General features: G+C 43.9%; 2 protein-coding genes across 2 annotated transcripts; one reads left to right on the top strand and one right to left on the bottom strand.

The window, feature by feature from the left end:
• Positions 1-3,991: 3,991 nt before the first annotated feature.
• Positions 3,992-7,438, bottom strand: LOC133884209 (patellin-6-like). The gene is made up of 4 exons (XM_062323556.1): positions 6,542-7,438; positions 6,305-6,429; positions 6,084-6,225; positions 3,992-4,500 (listed from the first exon to the last, which is right to left on the bottom strand). Exons 1-4 carry the CDS (start codon positions 7,283-7,285, stop codon positions 4,237-4,239), a joined length of 1,275 nt encoding a protein of 424 aa, XP_062179540.1. The 5' UTR covers positions 7,286-7,438; the 3' UTR covers positions 3,992-4,236.
• A 7,119-nt stretch (positions 7,439-14,557) lies between these two features.
• On the top strand, positions 14,558-15,224 carry LOC133884025 (uncharacterized). Its single transcript, XM_062323431.1, has one exon. It carries the CDS (start codon positions 14,679-14,681, stop codon positions 15,222-15,224), a length of 546 nt encoding a protein of 181 aa, XP_062179415.1. The 5' UTR covers positions 14,558-14,678.
• Positions 15,225-15,955: the final 731 nt, after the last annotated feature.

Below are 15,955 nucleotides of genomic sequence, written 5' to 3'. Positions count from 1 at the left end.
TGTTCTATTGAAAGGAAATGTTATACATTCAATTGCACGTTTTTTTAGGCTTTTAAGGTTGAGGCTGTGAGCTAGCTAGCCCCGCCACTCCTACACCATCTCCGCTGCCCCTCCACCCCACACATCACCAGAATCATCCTCATCATCAGGGTTGTTGCCTTGACTCTCCTGCAGCTAGCACCACCTAACCATTGGTTCTCCTCTCTTCGTGGCTTGTAGTGCTCTCGTCACCTCGTCGTCCACTCCGCATCTGCTACCATCACCGTCGAGCTGATCTTTTGCCCTAGGTATCCTTAAGTTCGGGAATACTTCCCAAATCCAAAAAAAAGTTCCTAAATATTAGCCCGCCGATGGCGAGATTGACTGTAAAATCCTCGATTCTTAGGTGACTGATCACTAAGAAATGTGTTTGTCTAACTACAAAAATATTTATAGTATCTTACTCCTGAGGCTCTAAAATTATTTCCAACTAAATGCTGCATTTAAAAGTAGAGAAAAAAGCTCTTATCAGGAGCGTTCCGTACCAAGCATACTGCTCAATAAATTTTTACTTATAAAGTAGCGTGCTCGGTTCTATAAGTTTTTGGTACATTATGGCCTAGTGGACAGTGGACACATCTTTTGAAGTAGAAGCCAAAGCTCCGAGTGAACCTGAAATAGGCCATGGACTTGGATCTACCAAATGATCAGAAGGTGAAGGCATCAAAATGCTTTGAGTTTTTGCACGGAAAATGAGGCAAGATTTTGGGCTGTCAATGGCCCACGGCCACTATGTACAACCTGCAGCTGATCAGTGTTTGAACCCCCAAAAGATAATACGCACATAGATCAAGGCTGACTATTTCGAAACTTTTTTAAATAATATTATTTTATTAAAAACTTGCAAAATAATAGTTAAAATCTGATATTTGTAGAAATAGTTATATGTCAACGAGCAAAGTGTCGATATCCTACACGGCAGTAGGCTCGATACCTATTGACATTCCGTGTGTTGACAAATATTATATCCAGTAGATAATATTCAAAGTAAAATTCATAACTTTTTTATATAATTACAATATAGATGATTTTTATATGAAAATTGTATCTATCGAACAGATCTATAACTTTGTTGCTAAATACTTTTTCATTTAAATCAGTTAAATGCTCAAAAAGTGGTTAGAAATTTCAGATCTAGTTTATTAGATCTGAAATTTATAACTAATTTTTGGACATTTAATGGATTTAAATGGAAAATTACTCAACTACAAAGTTGTATATCTCATTGAGAGGCATAATTTTCATATAAAGATCATCTCCATCTAAAATTATATGAAAAAGTTATGACGTTTTTTTTAATATCGTTTGTGGGACACATGATATATCAGCACGTAGAGTGCCGATAACCCTGGATCTACTGTCACATAGGATGTCAGTATGTTGAGTGCCGACATATCTCCAGTCGGCACTTCACATGCCGACAAGTTCCTAATCGGCACTTCGCGTACCAACAAGTACCTATTTATATAAATATCAGATTATTATTATTATTATTTACAATTTTTCAATAAAATATTATTACTTTAAACAAATTCCAATGGTTCCCCCAACTTCGGTGCAGCCAATCAACTATAGGACCTTGCAATTGCAGTGATCCAAACATGTCATGAGTGGGCATCATTCTACTTCAATTAGGTGGTGGCACTGGCTAGTATTTTCAGTTTGGGAGTACATTCTTGTCATGCTCATGCCCCTGCACACAGGCATGTACGCCCCCACCTCGCTCAGGCTCACGTCGTCGCCATGTCCCGTCTAGCTCAAGCCCACCTTGTTGTTGTCGTTGCCCTTCAGGGTTGAGCTTGTGCCCATGCCACACCCCACCAATGTGATCACCACCTTACTCATGCCCGCGCCACCACCGCTCCCTATCTCAGGAATACGGTCGTCACACAATCACACAAAGTTTCAGCCTCTCAAGATTCAACTCACTCATCTATGCGGTCGTCACTCGTACCTCAAGGGCGCTTGGGCCGCTATACGTGACGTGTGGGCACTAGGTCGTGAGCTGTGATCACATCTTGAGCTATTGTAGACCGCGGTTACCAGGCACACATATAGAACATGACACTAGATAATTGTCTATGTTTTGTAACGAAAACATAAACATTGGACGCACTAACATCAAACATAAACTAAAGGTATGGAGATGTGGATACGTCATAAGAGCGCTAATGAATGAATACATCAGGAGCGATAATGTAGTTTGATTTTAGATGTGATTAAAAAAGAGAGTAGAAGATTATCCGTTAATTTTTCTCTTAATTTTTTCAGTTATTTTTATTAGTAGAACGGACCCCATATCCATACTCGGTAAAGAGGCGGAGAGGGTAGATGACGAGAATAGATAGTAAATGTAAGTAAATTATTTAAATTTTAGGATTTTTATTAGATACGAAGAGAGTAGAGGGAAGAAGTAACTTGAGAACCGACTCATATTTTATATAGTTGACATATATAATTTTTTAATAAAATTTTAGATGTATATATACACTCTTGCACAAAATTAGTAGGCCCGTCAATGGCTGGTGGTATCATTGATCTCATGTGCATGCCTGTGAATGAATTGTCATGCTGCTAATCCTTTTGGTTACTTTCTGAGAACGCGTGATTAATTAAATATTCACGTGTGGGGACATTTTGTTTTCTTTTTGGTGTTTGTACTGGTTTACCAATAGTAAAGAGTAAGGTGTAAGTTGAATGAATGTGAGCACAACCATGATAGGTCTAGTATCCCGGATCCCAATTTTGATGTTGTCACAAGGAAATCCTCCAAGAAAGAACAATTTCATATTTGCCGTTGCAAACAAGTGCAACTTCTGATGTACTACCATCCAATTCGAGCTACGTCGTTGTTAGGCATTTAACCATAGTGGCCGACGACCCACATGTAAGTGAACGATGTAGAAGAGGAATAATGAGATGGGAGAAATTAGGATATATTCCGTATTATATGTATTTGTGGGTATTAATAGGAAGGAGATGCTAAACATCCGAATAAAAAAGTGAGTAAATTTAAAAAAGGTACATATTTTTGGCATATGTATAAAAAAAATTAAGTGCTCATGTAAAAAACTGCACATTTAAGGCCACAATTTTTTTTTAAAAAAAACTATAGGTTTTAGAATTTTGTGTCATGTTCAGCCACATCTGATAAGGATAGCCCACATGTCGAACTAACACAACCCAACCTTTTGCAATGTTATTAAACTCTACAGCCATTGTTTAGCATCGTGTCTCCCGGAGCCAACAAGAAGAAGAGGGCGGCCAGGAGGGCAGCTTTATTTGTGGCATCGGCAGTGTTCCCGAAAAGAAAAAGGTAAAGTATGAAGGCTTGACCATCTGACCAGCGACAAAGATGCACATCTGCGATGGCTAGTTTTGTTCATAGCAGGACCAGCCAGTAGTTTAGGACCACCTCGTCTTCGAGCAATGTAGATAATCACGCTTAATAATTTTTTTTGAATATAAACCATAGCTTTGCTGCAGAAAGTCATCAAGGGCATCGTAGTACGTGCAAGACAAAAGCTTGTAGCCAGTCATCAGTAGTTGTCATGTTCTAACTCTTAAGTCTGAAACTGGATATCTACTATCTACAGGGGTTCTCGTGAAATTCGTGCGTTCCAAACAATGACCAGAATTTACTCGCTCCTTGTTACGGTCCAAAAGATTTGAAATTGATATGCTTCGAGTTTGCATTTGCAGCAGACCAGCACTCGGTATTATTTGAGTTTTCAACTTTTACTAATGCCAGACCAATAGTGAAACTTACTAGAAAAAGACTGGATACATGCAAAAAAGTATATATTTTTTGAATTATGGGTGGGACTGGTGAAGATTCCCCTGAAAGCTCTCCGGCAAAATGGCAAATGGTCACTGCGAAACAATCAATACGTTGCAACACCGGTAGGAATCGAAATCATTCTGCGAACGTAAAACAGGGAAAATTACCCCAAAAAACTCAACTCAATAGCTTTATAGAGATGATGATGATGACAAACGTCCAACAGCTCTTACATTATATTCTACATATGGCATAATACATGCATATAATTATAGCACTAATAATTAAATAGACCTAAATTAGCCTCTCCCCTCCGTGGCCACAACAAGACCAAGCAAGCAGTTCGCCGTCCGTTCCATAAAGAACTCCTGCCGCCACCGCCGGCCGGCAAGCCGCCGGCCGCCGCGGACTGTATGTCACTGCACTGACGGCTTGCGCACGAAGTACCGGTACGCGGCGACCTTCCGCTTCCGGGAGCCGGAGTTGTCGATGGACAGCACCATCTTGCCGGCCTCCCTCGCCGTGAATGCGTTGTGGACGGGCTCGTCGGCGGTGGCCGGGACCATCCTCGTCTTCTCCACGCACAGCGTGTAGCTGTCCTCCGCCGCCGGGACGTACTCCGCGCCGTACTCGAGGTCCCAGCCACCGACGACCAGGTCCCACGTTATTGTCGCAGCTGCCTGGAATTGCACAAGCCAATGGTTTAGCCAAGCTTCACCAAGATAACACCGAGTAGTAGCATAATGTTCGCATAATCAATCATGTGCACGTCTGATTCATGGCCCCTGAGCTAATATTAAATCTCCCCTAATTAGATAACACCAAAGAATACATTTTGTTTATTTCTCGTGTTTATACTAGACACTTGAGTTGGAGCTGATCTTGGCATGAAGCTAATGGCAGTGCTAGTTTCTCAACAACGGCCCCTACCATGTGCAGGATTCACATGAACATTGGCCTGGACTACCAGAACGAGAATCCAATACAGTGCTCAACTTTTACAGTGGTAGGCATTGACAGCAACAGCAAGATTAACAACACTTTCAGCAGGCAGTTTACACCTCAATTAGGCAAGTCAAGCTTCGAGATACAAAGCTTACTGAAGGCTTTATTTACCCTGCTACGTGCTCAGTAGAAGGGGTTGTAAAAAACAGTGAGAGCCTTCGTGCTAAGTCGAATAGACCATTTTTTTAACTTGGCTCAGCATGCATCCCTGATGAGCCAAGGACAGAGGAGGGTGACAGCGCGTGGAAACTCGCACCGTGGCGTGAACTGTAAACTAAAGTAAAGCTACAAAAAGACGTGTGCACTGTGCTACCTACTGTAGCAATCAATCCACTTTTACCCTGACGAAATTCTCACATCATTTCCGCATCGCATACGAGGTGCGGTGCTGGGCTGCAGGCGTTGCAGCATTCAAACCTCAGCGAGACGAAGAAATTCACATGGAAATCACCCTTTCTTGTTCACATGAGAGGGCTGAGCTAGCAATGGTATGCAGGTGGTTGCGCGTGAGCAATGGCAAACCCCCTAGTCTCATGTGGGCAGCGTCCCATGACTCATGTCAGTTTCGCAGGGACATGATACAGCGGCTGCAGAGGCAGCGGTCTGCTTCACGCAGTGTTTACTGGTGAAAAAGCATTGCAGTGCAAGAACACACAGCTCAAAGTCCTCTGCTTTTGCAGCGTGCCCAGCGACGCGTTGATGGCCAGTTCCCACAGTACAAATTTCAAAATCCAAAAGGACTCCTCAGTCCTCACTGCCTCACATGCACCTGTATCACTGCCATCTCCCAATTCTGCAGTACCATCTCATCCACAGACACTCTAGTACTGTGTGTCTACACCTCTTGAAGGGTGAAAAGATTTATTTAAAAAAAACTAAAAAAGGGGCGGCAGAAAGAGCTGGAACCAACCTAGGACACAGCGTAAGCAAGAAACGAGGCTCAACATGCTTGTGTGCTTTCTGATCTCGAGCGCACAAGCTCACTCACAAAGCATGCAGGTGGTGATGCAAATGTTTAGCCCCAAATTGGCATCCCGGAGACAGGCAGATGAAAGTGATGGATAGGCCAAGTTAGTAGTCTGAGAATACTACCACTAGTTTAAAAATGTTTTTTTCTTTGCGCCCATCGTAATCTGAATTTGTAGCTAGGTATGTAGATTTAAAATATGCAAATGCAAATATGAAACAGCTTGGGACGTTTGAGTTCCCAATGCAAGAAACGAGTGCAGTGCAGGGAGGGGGCGAAATTGGCATATACCTCGATGCCGTCGATCTCTAGGAACACCTTCTCGCCGCCCTTGATGGTGAACTCGGACGCCGGCTTTGGCGGTCCGTTCTCGAGGTCGCCAGCGCGGCTGAGGCCGCCGTACTGCACCGGCACCAGCTCCGGCCGGATGAACCTGGCATCAATTGCCAGAGCTTACACATGTGTACTAGGGGCGCGCGGGAAGAAGGAATAGAATCTCAAATCTTGCTTACTTGTAGAGCGTCTCGGCGACGTTGCCCTCGCGCGCGATGACGAACTTGCTCTTGGTGCGCTCCGTGAGGAACGGCGAGATCATGGAGAAGAGAACCGAGAAGTACCACGGCACGTTGATGAACACCTTCGAAATGGCGGATAAGTGGGGCATTTGATTAGCGCAAGAATGCGAAAAGAAGGGAGGGCTCGACGAAATGCGCGGCGAGGCAGAGACACAGGTCAAGAACGAGCAGTACCTTGCGCGCGACCATCTCTGGGTAGTTGTCCTGGAAGAGCGAGAGGATCTGATTGGAGGCGGCGCGGAGCTCGCGCTTGGGCATGTCCTTGAGGTCGGTGACCTGTATGATGGCGTTGACGCCCCCGGGCCTGAGGCTGAGCGCTCGCACGCCGCGCTCCATGACCTGGACGCGCCAGCGGAGGAAGCGCGCGAGGCGGTCGCCGTCTCCGAAGGCCCGGTCGTACATGTCCCTGTCTTTGAAGACCCCGTAGGCGTTGTAGCAGACGGGGTGGCCCTCGCGGTCCCAGCCGTGCATGTAGGCGACGACGCCCTCGAGGTCCTTGAAGCCCAGGTCCTCGTCGAGCACCGCGTCGGCGCCGAACTCGGCCCGCCAGGCGGCGCAGCGGAGCAGCATGGCGTGTGCGTCGCGGACGCGGAAGTCGCGCGCGCGGAGGAACTTGAGGAGCACCACGTCCGCGCGCTCGTCCGGGACCGCCGCGGCGCCGTCGGTCGCGGCGGTGGGAGGGGAGGAAGGGGCGTTGAGGGGGACGCCCCAGATGGAGATGGGGTCCGGGTGGGTGGCGAGCAGCGCCTTGAGGTCGGCGAGCGCGCGGAGCTCGGAGGACGGCAGTGCGGCGGCGACGTAGGAGTCCTCCTTGAAGGAGGAGGTCCGGAGCAGCGCGGTGGCTTCCATGAGCGAGGACATGAGGCTGCGCTTGGCGCCCTTGGGTGGCGCGGGGGACGGGGTGGTGGTAGGGGACATGGCGGTGGCGTGTGCTCTCCTTACTCCTGCTTTTGGAAGGGGAAGGTGACAAGGTGTTTGCGGAAGGCAGTGGGGGAGGAGAGATGGAGGGAGGGAGGGGGCAGGAGGAGAGGAGCTGGCTGATGGCGCGCTCTCCCGCCCCGCCGGTTTTAAGAGCGGACGACCAAAAGTATGACCAGAGGCTTTTCGTGAGCGGGTGGCATTACATTACTGCTTCCTCCATTTCCATGTGCCTTTTTCTTGTTTTCACTAAACATGAGTAACTAAGGGGATCCATCTAAAGCAACGCCAACAAATCACAGTTTAGGTAAAGTGTAACAAAGGTTTTTGAACGCTCAGACTTCAAATATGGTTGAGTCTTTCCAGAATCCCTGGCTGAAATTTTCGAGATTCAGTTGCAAGTCTAGTGTATTTAGTTCAGTTTCTATAAAAATAAAATGCATTGGCGGTGCATAAACTTGTCACGCAGTGTCAGATAGATTCACAATCTTTTTTTTCAGTTCTGAACCGTTAAACTTGTTAAGTGGTTCATTGCAGATCCAAACCCTATCGCTAGACTCTAGGAGCCAACGTGGACATGCCAACGTGGTGGACATTTTGCGCATGAGCCCTTCGATTTTTCACACATCTGCACAACCGGCCTATATCTGATCCCCACTCACTCTCTCTCACTCTCACTCTCTCACTCACCCTCTCACCCGTCGCCTCCTGCCATACCGCCGCCATCGCCTTTGTCCCAGTTAAGATTGACGCTATGGCAGTGGAATCGAGTTCGTCCGTTAGGCGCAGGGGCAAGGCAAATCTCCCCACTACCTTTTGTCCTTCATGCGGTTGGAGGAAGGTGGTGGAGCTGGTGGCGGACACCGATTTGAATCGGGGTTGAATCTTCTACACTTGCCCAAATCACAAGGTTAGTTCGTATGCCATCGAATTGAAGTTGGTTTTGAGCACCATGTGTTGTTGGATTTGAGTTGCCTTGCGTTTTTCTATAGAGGGATGTGTCGGGTTGTGATTTTTGGCTCTGGGAAGACGACTACTTTAAGTACCTGAAGGTGATTGGGGAGCTTGATGGTGATGCTGATGGTACTGCAAATGCTTGTGGTGGTTGTCGATAGGCATCGATGACAAAGCCATTTTGTGGGCCAAAACTTGTTGATCAGAGGAAGCGTTTCAATTTTATTGCAAAAGAAGAAAGGGAAAGAAATGAAGAACTGTCAGCTTTGATAGCTATAGCAATGGAACTGTTAGGCTTAGGAAAGGAAATTACATGGTTTCTGAGGGCAATTGTAGTTGTGTGTGTGCTGTTGCTATTTAGTTTGGTGTTGTTGGTTTGCCTTCAGGTAAAGAACTGAAGTAGCAATGGCAATAGTAGTTGTTGGTTAAGTGTTTTGAAATGCATGTATCTGTAGTTTTGAACTGAATGTATGTATCTGGTGTTTTGAACTGAAATGCAATCAAAGTTTCCTGCAATCATGTGTTCCAATTGATATGGAATGAACAACACATGGTAAACATATGATAAAGTTTGAATAATGTCCCAAAAGGTGGCAATTTTACTGATATGCATAGAGTATATCATACATATTCAGGTCATCCATCTGGAGCACTTGACCTACTGTAACTTAACTATAACTTAGCTAACTAACATAGCCTATTACATATCAAGCTGGCAGAGAACTTTGTTTCTACCAAAAGAGCAAAAGCATTGTACAAAATATTGACCACCCAGATTTAGAAGCAGCCATCTGGTCATCTTGACTTACTTTAACTTAACTAAACTATAACTTTGCTAACTGACATAGCCAATTACATATCAAGCAGTCAAAGATGTTTGTTGGTACCAAAAGAGCAAAAGCACTGCACAAAAGAGCAAAAGCACTGCACAAAATGTTGACTACCCAGATTCAGAAGTAGCTTATTTCTTATTCTTGACAGTTGCAGTCTTCTTAGGTGGTGCAGCTCCAGCCTTGCAGTTGGCAATCCTGGCTTTCCCCTCCCTTGATGCAGTTGTAGGTGGCACAGGTCTTGCTGATGGTTGATTAGTCATGATGAAAATAGAATCTGGCAAAGGTTGAGGCACCATCTCCATTCTACTACTCTGTGATGCCTGCACGATCCATGCGTTCAAACAGTTACAATTGTGCATAAGTGTGAATTGGGCGTATTCATGCAGTAGTTGTATTACCTATCCTTGCATCTCAGACAGCATGCTGTTTCTTAGTGGTTGAGACAGTAGTTGACTTGTTGTACGCTGAGACATTATTGGCTCCTATAACAACATTATTGGTTGGTACTAAGCATTGAACAAACACAAAAAAAGTAAGTTTGCTACCTGGGTGATGACAGGTTCCTCATCATCTTGAACTTCTGAACTAGAATGTGTAGCTCTCCTCTGTGGCTGTAACTTTGGCATCATACCAGCTTTCTTCAACTCACAGCCCTTAGTGTTGTGGCCACTGACTCCATAATATTTGTAGGTCATAATTATCCCATGCCTTGACAGTGTGGGTCTATTTTTTTCCCTCTTTCTCATATGGTAGCTTCCTTCTAGATTTGGGTGGCCTACCAACCTTCTTGTCATATGCTGGAGAAGCACTTGTGGCCCATTAACCTTTTCCCAAGTACTCTGATCTCTGCATGGCCAGATGTTATGTCCATATACTTTGAGGTATGTTGCTGTGGAGTAGCATTGAGAGATCACTAACTCTGCACTTATCCTTTCATGTCTTAAGCATGCAATGGCATGGTTGCAAGGGATACCAGTAAGATCCCACCTTCTGCAGTCACAAGTATTGCTTATAATGTCCACAATGTACTGAAAGTTCCTCTCCTGCACCTGAAATATTCCTTTGCCAGCAGGCAGTGCATAACAAGTGTTTGCCAGCTCTGCATTCTTCTGCACTTTCTTCCTAATCTTTGGACAGATAAAGCCATTCCAAACCTCACCTACCTCCTTCTCCTTATTGAAATGTCTGGTCATAAGCTGCGCCTTGATCCTTTCCAACATGCTTAACATAGGCATCTCTCTTGCTTCTAAGATGTAGCTATTAAAGACTTCACAACTGTTGTTTAACAGGATGTCACACTTAGGAAATGTGCTGAAAAAAGCTCTTACCCATGTATTTGGAGCCATTTCCCTTAACCACTCATATGCTTCCTGGTTTAGAGCCCTCATTTGGTCCATGTTCCTATTCCACTCCACAATTGAGCTAGACCTTGCACAAGCCCAGAGTTGATTCTTCAAGTTCTCACCTTTGAACTATTGCTGAAAGTTTGAGTACAGATGCCTCACATAGAATCTATGTTCAGAATCAGGGAAGATTTGCTGCACTGCTGGAATTAGACCCTACCAAGGCAGACAAGGGAATTAATTAGTAGTGTAGATATGCACTGCTGCAATAAAAAAAGGATAGAAGTGAAGACTATATTACCTTCTGTTTGTCAGTCATGATAGTCCATGGATAAGTGTTATCAATGTGAATATCTTCTTTCAATGTCTGAAGAAACCATTTCCATGAACTCAAGCACTCAACCTCATCAACACCTATTGCAATTGGGTAGATACAATCATTGGGATCAATCCCAACTGCAGTCAACAGCTGTCCACCAAACTTTGTCTTTATGTGGCAACCATCTAAGCATATAAGTGGTCTGCAACCAGATATAAAACCCCCTTTGCATGCATCTAATGACATATACAAAGTATGGAATCTTGGACCAATCAGGTTTAGGAAGAATGTGCTGCCAGGATTGCACCTCCTTACCTCTTGCCCACAGTCCCACAACTTGTTGTACTGCTCAACCTCATCCCCATGTATCTGTTTCATTGCCAGCCTTCTAGCTCTAGCAAGCTTGCTCCTCAATGGTGTCAGATTCCATTCTTTTTGAACTGTCCTAGCAAAGTTTGTAAGGGACATCTTATCATCTGCTCTGAAGGTCTCCAAGTACTTCTCAGCTAGCCAAGTGGATGTGCATCTCTTCAAAACCCATTTCTTCTGGCAGTTGTGGTCACCCCTATATGTCTTCACCATCAAACCATTGCACCTCCTATCATGTGAAGCATATAGGTTCCATGGACAACCTTGTTCACAATGTGCCCCTAGCCTTTTCTTCTCATTCCTTGGTATCTTGATATTCACCCTATGCTTCAGGCTATATTCAGTGATTGCCTTCCTAAGAAGCTCAACTGAAGAAAATATCATTCCAACCTTGAAGATAGGATTGTTCATGTCCTCTGCTCTAAATGTTTTGAACTTGAATCTAGGTTCACCTTCTGCATCAGAGTTTGGCAATTCAATGCCTTCCTCATCAGTAGATACCTCCTCTCCATCCTTGTTCACTTCCTTATCAGTAGATAGCTCCTTTCCATCCTTGTTCACTTTAAAAACTTGATCCACATTGTCCACAAATAGATCATCATCATCTTGCTCTAACTCATAGTCACTGTCAACAAAATCAGGGTCACTGTCACTATCACTGTCTTCACTTGCACTATCAGCCTTTGCCTCAGCTCCTTGTTCAACTCTTCTTGACTTGATATTGTCATAGAAAACAGGAAGCTTCTCACCAACCTTCTCCTCAACAATGATTACCTTTTTAGGGCTGAAAACCTTAGGCAATGTAGCAATTGGGTTTGCTACAATGTCCTCTCAATTCAGGCCTACAATATTGTCATCATGATCCAAATATATAACAAAATTCTTGACCTTTTCCACGACAGATGCCATAACAAGTGTATCTGCATCATTGACAATTACCCTCAGACCATCTGCAAGAGTCTTCCCTGGAAGCAACCAATATGTCTTCAAACTTTGACTCTTCTCGTACCCAAGTTCAGCAACAAAAACATCTATCCACAATGGTGATAAACTATCTGTCTCACAGTGATCGAACCAGTCCACTTTCTCATCTATGTAAGCCCGGTTCCCACCTTGACCAACAAAGAACCCGTCATGATGCAACTCAACAGAAAACACATCATTCCCAGGACCTACAAGACCAAAGCCGCAACAATATAAGACCGAAACCTCCATATCAATTTCCTAGCATAAATTTCACCAAAACCCTAAACCTAGGTGCAAAAGTTGAACCTTTCGACCGCCAAGAACTTCTACATCCTAGAACGATGAATTTAACAGATTTGGTCTTCGAATTACTTACCATACATGGGCGGCGGTTTCCCTTTTTGCCACCTGGTGGCCACCATCCTCTCCACCTCACCGCAATTGTCGCCTCAATCCAGACTCAGCTAAGGAAGATCATGCCTTCTTTGTCGTCAGTCGGTCCCGATCAACACCGACCGCCGCCGATCAACACCTCCAAGTCCGTCTGCCTCTACGCCTACCAAGCGTGTGTGAGCGAGAGTGAGAGCGAGAGAGAGAGTGAGTGGGGATTAGGTTATAGGCTGGTTGTGCAGATGTGTGAAAAATTGAAGGGCTCATGCGCAAAATGTCCACCATGTTGGCATGGCCATGTCGGCTCCCAGAGCTTGGTGATGGGGTTTGGACCTGCAATGAACCACTTAACAAGTTTAACGGCCCAGAACTAAAAAAAAGGTCGTGGACCTATCTGACACAGCGCGACAAGTTTATGGGCCACCAGTGCATTTTACTCTTTTTATAATACCCTATGAAAAGTGGGCTTCATACCAGTAATTAGGTGCCCAGTGCGTGTTCTTGATAGCAAAAGGATACGAGGACGTCGATATGTCATTTTTCTCGCGTAGGATGTCACATAAAAGTGTTTTGTTCCTCAAAACTATGGATTTTGGGAAGAACATTGCTGGTGTTCTTTATATTAGTGTATATATGACTCATATTGAGGTATTTGTCTATGACGAAATATCAAATACACAAGAGCATATTAGTAAACATATGTGCAAACTCAATCTCTTATTTTAGATCTAATCTGACTATCTGAGTGCCTAAGTGAGAGTTGAAATTTTCTCCAACCCACTTGGTCAGGACTTATGCCTAATTTGACAGGGTCAAATGAGAAGGTGCATAAGTGGACAATAATATTCTAACCTGTGACATCATGAGCCAATTTGATATGATGGAGATTGAGTTGTTACATATATTCATTAATATACTCATATATATATATATACGGTATACTGTCTGTATATTTTGCAGGTATGCTCACTGTAGTTCATGTCTGTGCACACCCTACAAGTTGTAACTCACAGTATTTCAGGTTATAACTCACAGTGTTTCAGGTTGTAACTGGAGGATGCCCAGTGCGAATAACAAGTTGTAACTCACAGTGTTAGCTTCCCGTGTTGCAATTATGCATTTATGGACGTGAAGTTGTAACTGATCTACCTAATAAGTTGTAACTCGCAGTGTTTCGAGTTGTAACTGGGGGATGTGCACAGTGCGAATAACAAGTTATAACTCACAGTGTTAGCTTCTCGTGTTGCAATTATGCATTTGTGGACGTAAAGTTGTAATTGGTCTACCTAACAAGTTGTAACTCATAGTGTTTCGGGTTGTAACTGGGGGATATGCGCATTGCGAATAACAAGTTATAACTCACAGTGTTAGCTTCTCGTGTTGCAATTATGCATTTCTGGACGTGAAGTTGTAACTATTCTACCTAAGAGCATCTCCATCCGATCCCCTATATTTGACCCCCTATATCTTCATATAGAGGTTCTCCCTATCTAGACTGACCCCCTATTTCTCTCTGCGCTCCAACCGGTCCCCTAAATTTGACCCCATATATTTTACACACCCATATTTTACTACTATCCTGTAACTACCAAATTAATTCTAACGGCTATTTTTTCCCAACGGCTACTCTTTTGTCCAACGACTATATTTTTCTAACGGCTACTTTTTTTAACGGCTACTTCTTTCAACTCTACATATACCCGGCCAGTCTCCTGTTGCCATTCACCAAGTCTCATTCCCTTGTAGTTCCTTCTTTGGTCGAAATGAGTCATCGTTTTCTCTTAGATTCATCGTCGTCGGAGGAGGATGATGACAACGAACTCATTCTTGCTACACTACACCAAGCACACACTCAATATGTGCTTATGAATGCTGCACGACCTGGCGGTTCCGTGCCTAGACGTCAGTATATCAACCGCAACAGAGAAGCCGGGTATTGGAGGCTATACGAAGACTACTTTTCAGATGCTCCTACCTACGGTCCAACTTTCTTTCGTCGCAGGTTTGTAAATGGTTTGTTTTTGTTTGTTCGTCATTTTTGTTCATCATCTTGGGTTCGGTTGATTCTTATTACTTTCTTCAGGTTTAGAATGGCTCGTTCTCTATTTCTTCGCATACTGCAAGCTGTAGAATAACATGATGATTATTTTGTGCAGAAAAGAGATAGAAACGGACGTCTTGGGTTATCTCCTTTGCAGAAGATAACCGCAGCATTTAGGATGCTAACTTATGGAGTAGCAGCAGATGCTACTGATGATTATATTCGGATTGGAGAAAGTACTGCTATAGAGAGTCTTAAAAGGTTTGTGAAAGCTATTGTTGAAGTCTTTGGTGATGAGTACCTGAGATCCCCAAATAATAATGATACAGCTAGATTATTTGCAATTGGAGAGCAAAAGGGTTTTCCCGGTATGCTTGGGAGCATAGATTGCATGCATTGGAAGTGGAAGAATTGCCCTACAGCATGGCAAGGTCAGTTTACCGGCCATGTGCATGAGCCCACCATTATTCTAGAAACCGTTGCTTCACATGATCTTTGGATTTGGCATGCCTTCTTTGGTTTACCAGGGTCGCACAATGATATTAATGTTCTTCACCGTTGTCATCTATTTGCAAAGCTAGCTAAAGGGCACGCTCCAGAAGTGAACTACACCATCAATGGTCATAATTATACAATGGGATTTTACCTTGCAGATGGCATATATCCTCAATGGGCCACATTTGTTAAGCCAATACCATCTCCACAAGGGAATAAGAGGAAATAGTTTATGAAAGCACAAGCAGCGGTGAGGAAGGAGGTGGAACAAGCATTTGGAGTTCTGCAAGCTCGTTTTGCCATTGTTCGTGGACCAGCACGATTTTGGGATCAAGACACACTAGGACAAATCATGACAGCTTGTATCATCATGCATAATATGATCATTGAAGATGAGCGAGATGCAGAAGGTGACCACCATTTCGATGGGATGGGAGAAGTTGCAATAGTTTCTCATCATCCTTCGGCTGAACTGCAAGCATTTCTTCAAACTCATCAAGCCATTACTAACAGGGAAACTCACTCACAGCTTCGCGATGATCTAGTCGAGCACCTGTGGGAAAAATATGGAGGGGTGTAGTGTATGTAGTTGTACCAATAAAGTCAGTACCTATCATGTTCTGTTTTTAATTATGTATGCACTTGTAATAATGTAGTTAGGACCTATCATGTAATGTTTTTAAGTATGTATGCAGTTGTAATAACGTATGACAATGTATGTAGTTCTTTCATCACACAACAACATCGCTCATACAACTAACATAAATAGTCCATACAGCTAACATAGAGTTTGTACAACACTCTAAAAGTTCATACAACATACTTAGAATGCAAACACAATACTTAAAGTTCCATATATGAAGTAGCTCAACCCGAGCCTGTGCCAAACCGCCGAGCGATGATCTCATCCTGCAAACTCGTATAGTATTGTCGTTGTCGCTCACTCATACCACTAAGATC

The sequence above is a fragment of the Phragmites australis genome, chromosome 11 (assembly GCF_958298935.1).
Source record: "Phragmites australis chromosome 11, lpPhrAust1.1, whole genome shotgun sequence".
Taxonomy (NCBI): Eukaryota; Viridiplantae; Streptophyta; class Magnoliopsida; order Poales; family Poaceae; genus Phragmites; species Phragmites australis.
This window is presented reverse-complemented; position numbering and strand designations above follow the sequence as displayed.

What these genes read in the sequence shown, in the direction of transcription:
- LOC133884209 (XM_062323556.1), bottom strand. Translation starts at nt 7,285, where the DNA reads ATGTCCCCTACCACCACCCCGTCCCCCGCGCCACCCAAGGGCGCCAAG. An exon ending in CAGAGATGGTCGCGCGCAAG is followed by an intron (nt 6,430 to 6,541) that starts GTACTGCTCGTT and finishes GCCATTTCGAAG; the next exon opens with GTGTTCATCAACGTGCCGTG. An exon ending in GTCGCCGAGACGCTCTACAA is followed by an intron (nt 6,226 to 6,304) that starts GTAAGCAAGATT and finishes AATTGATGCCAG; the next exon opens with GTTCATCCGGCCGGAGCTGG.
- LOC133884025 (XM_062323431.1), top strand. Translation starts at nt 14,679, where the DNA reads ATGCTAACTTATGGAGTAGCAGCAGATGCTACTGATGATTATATTCGG.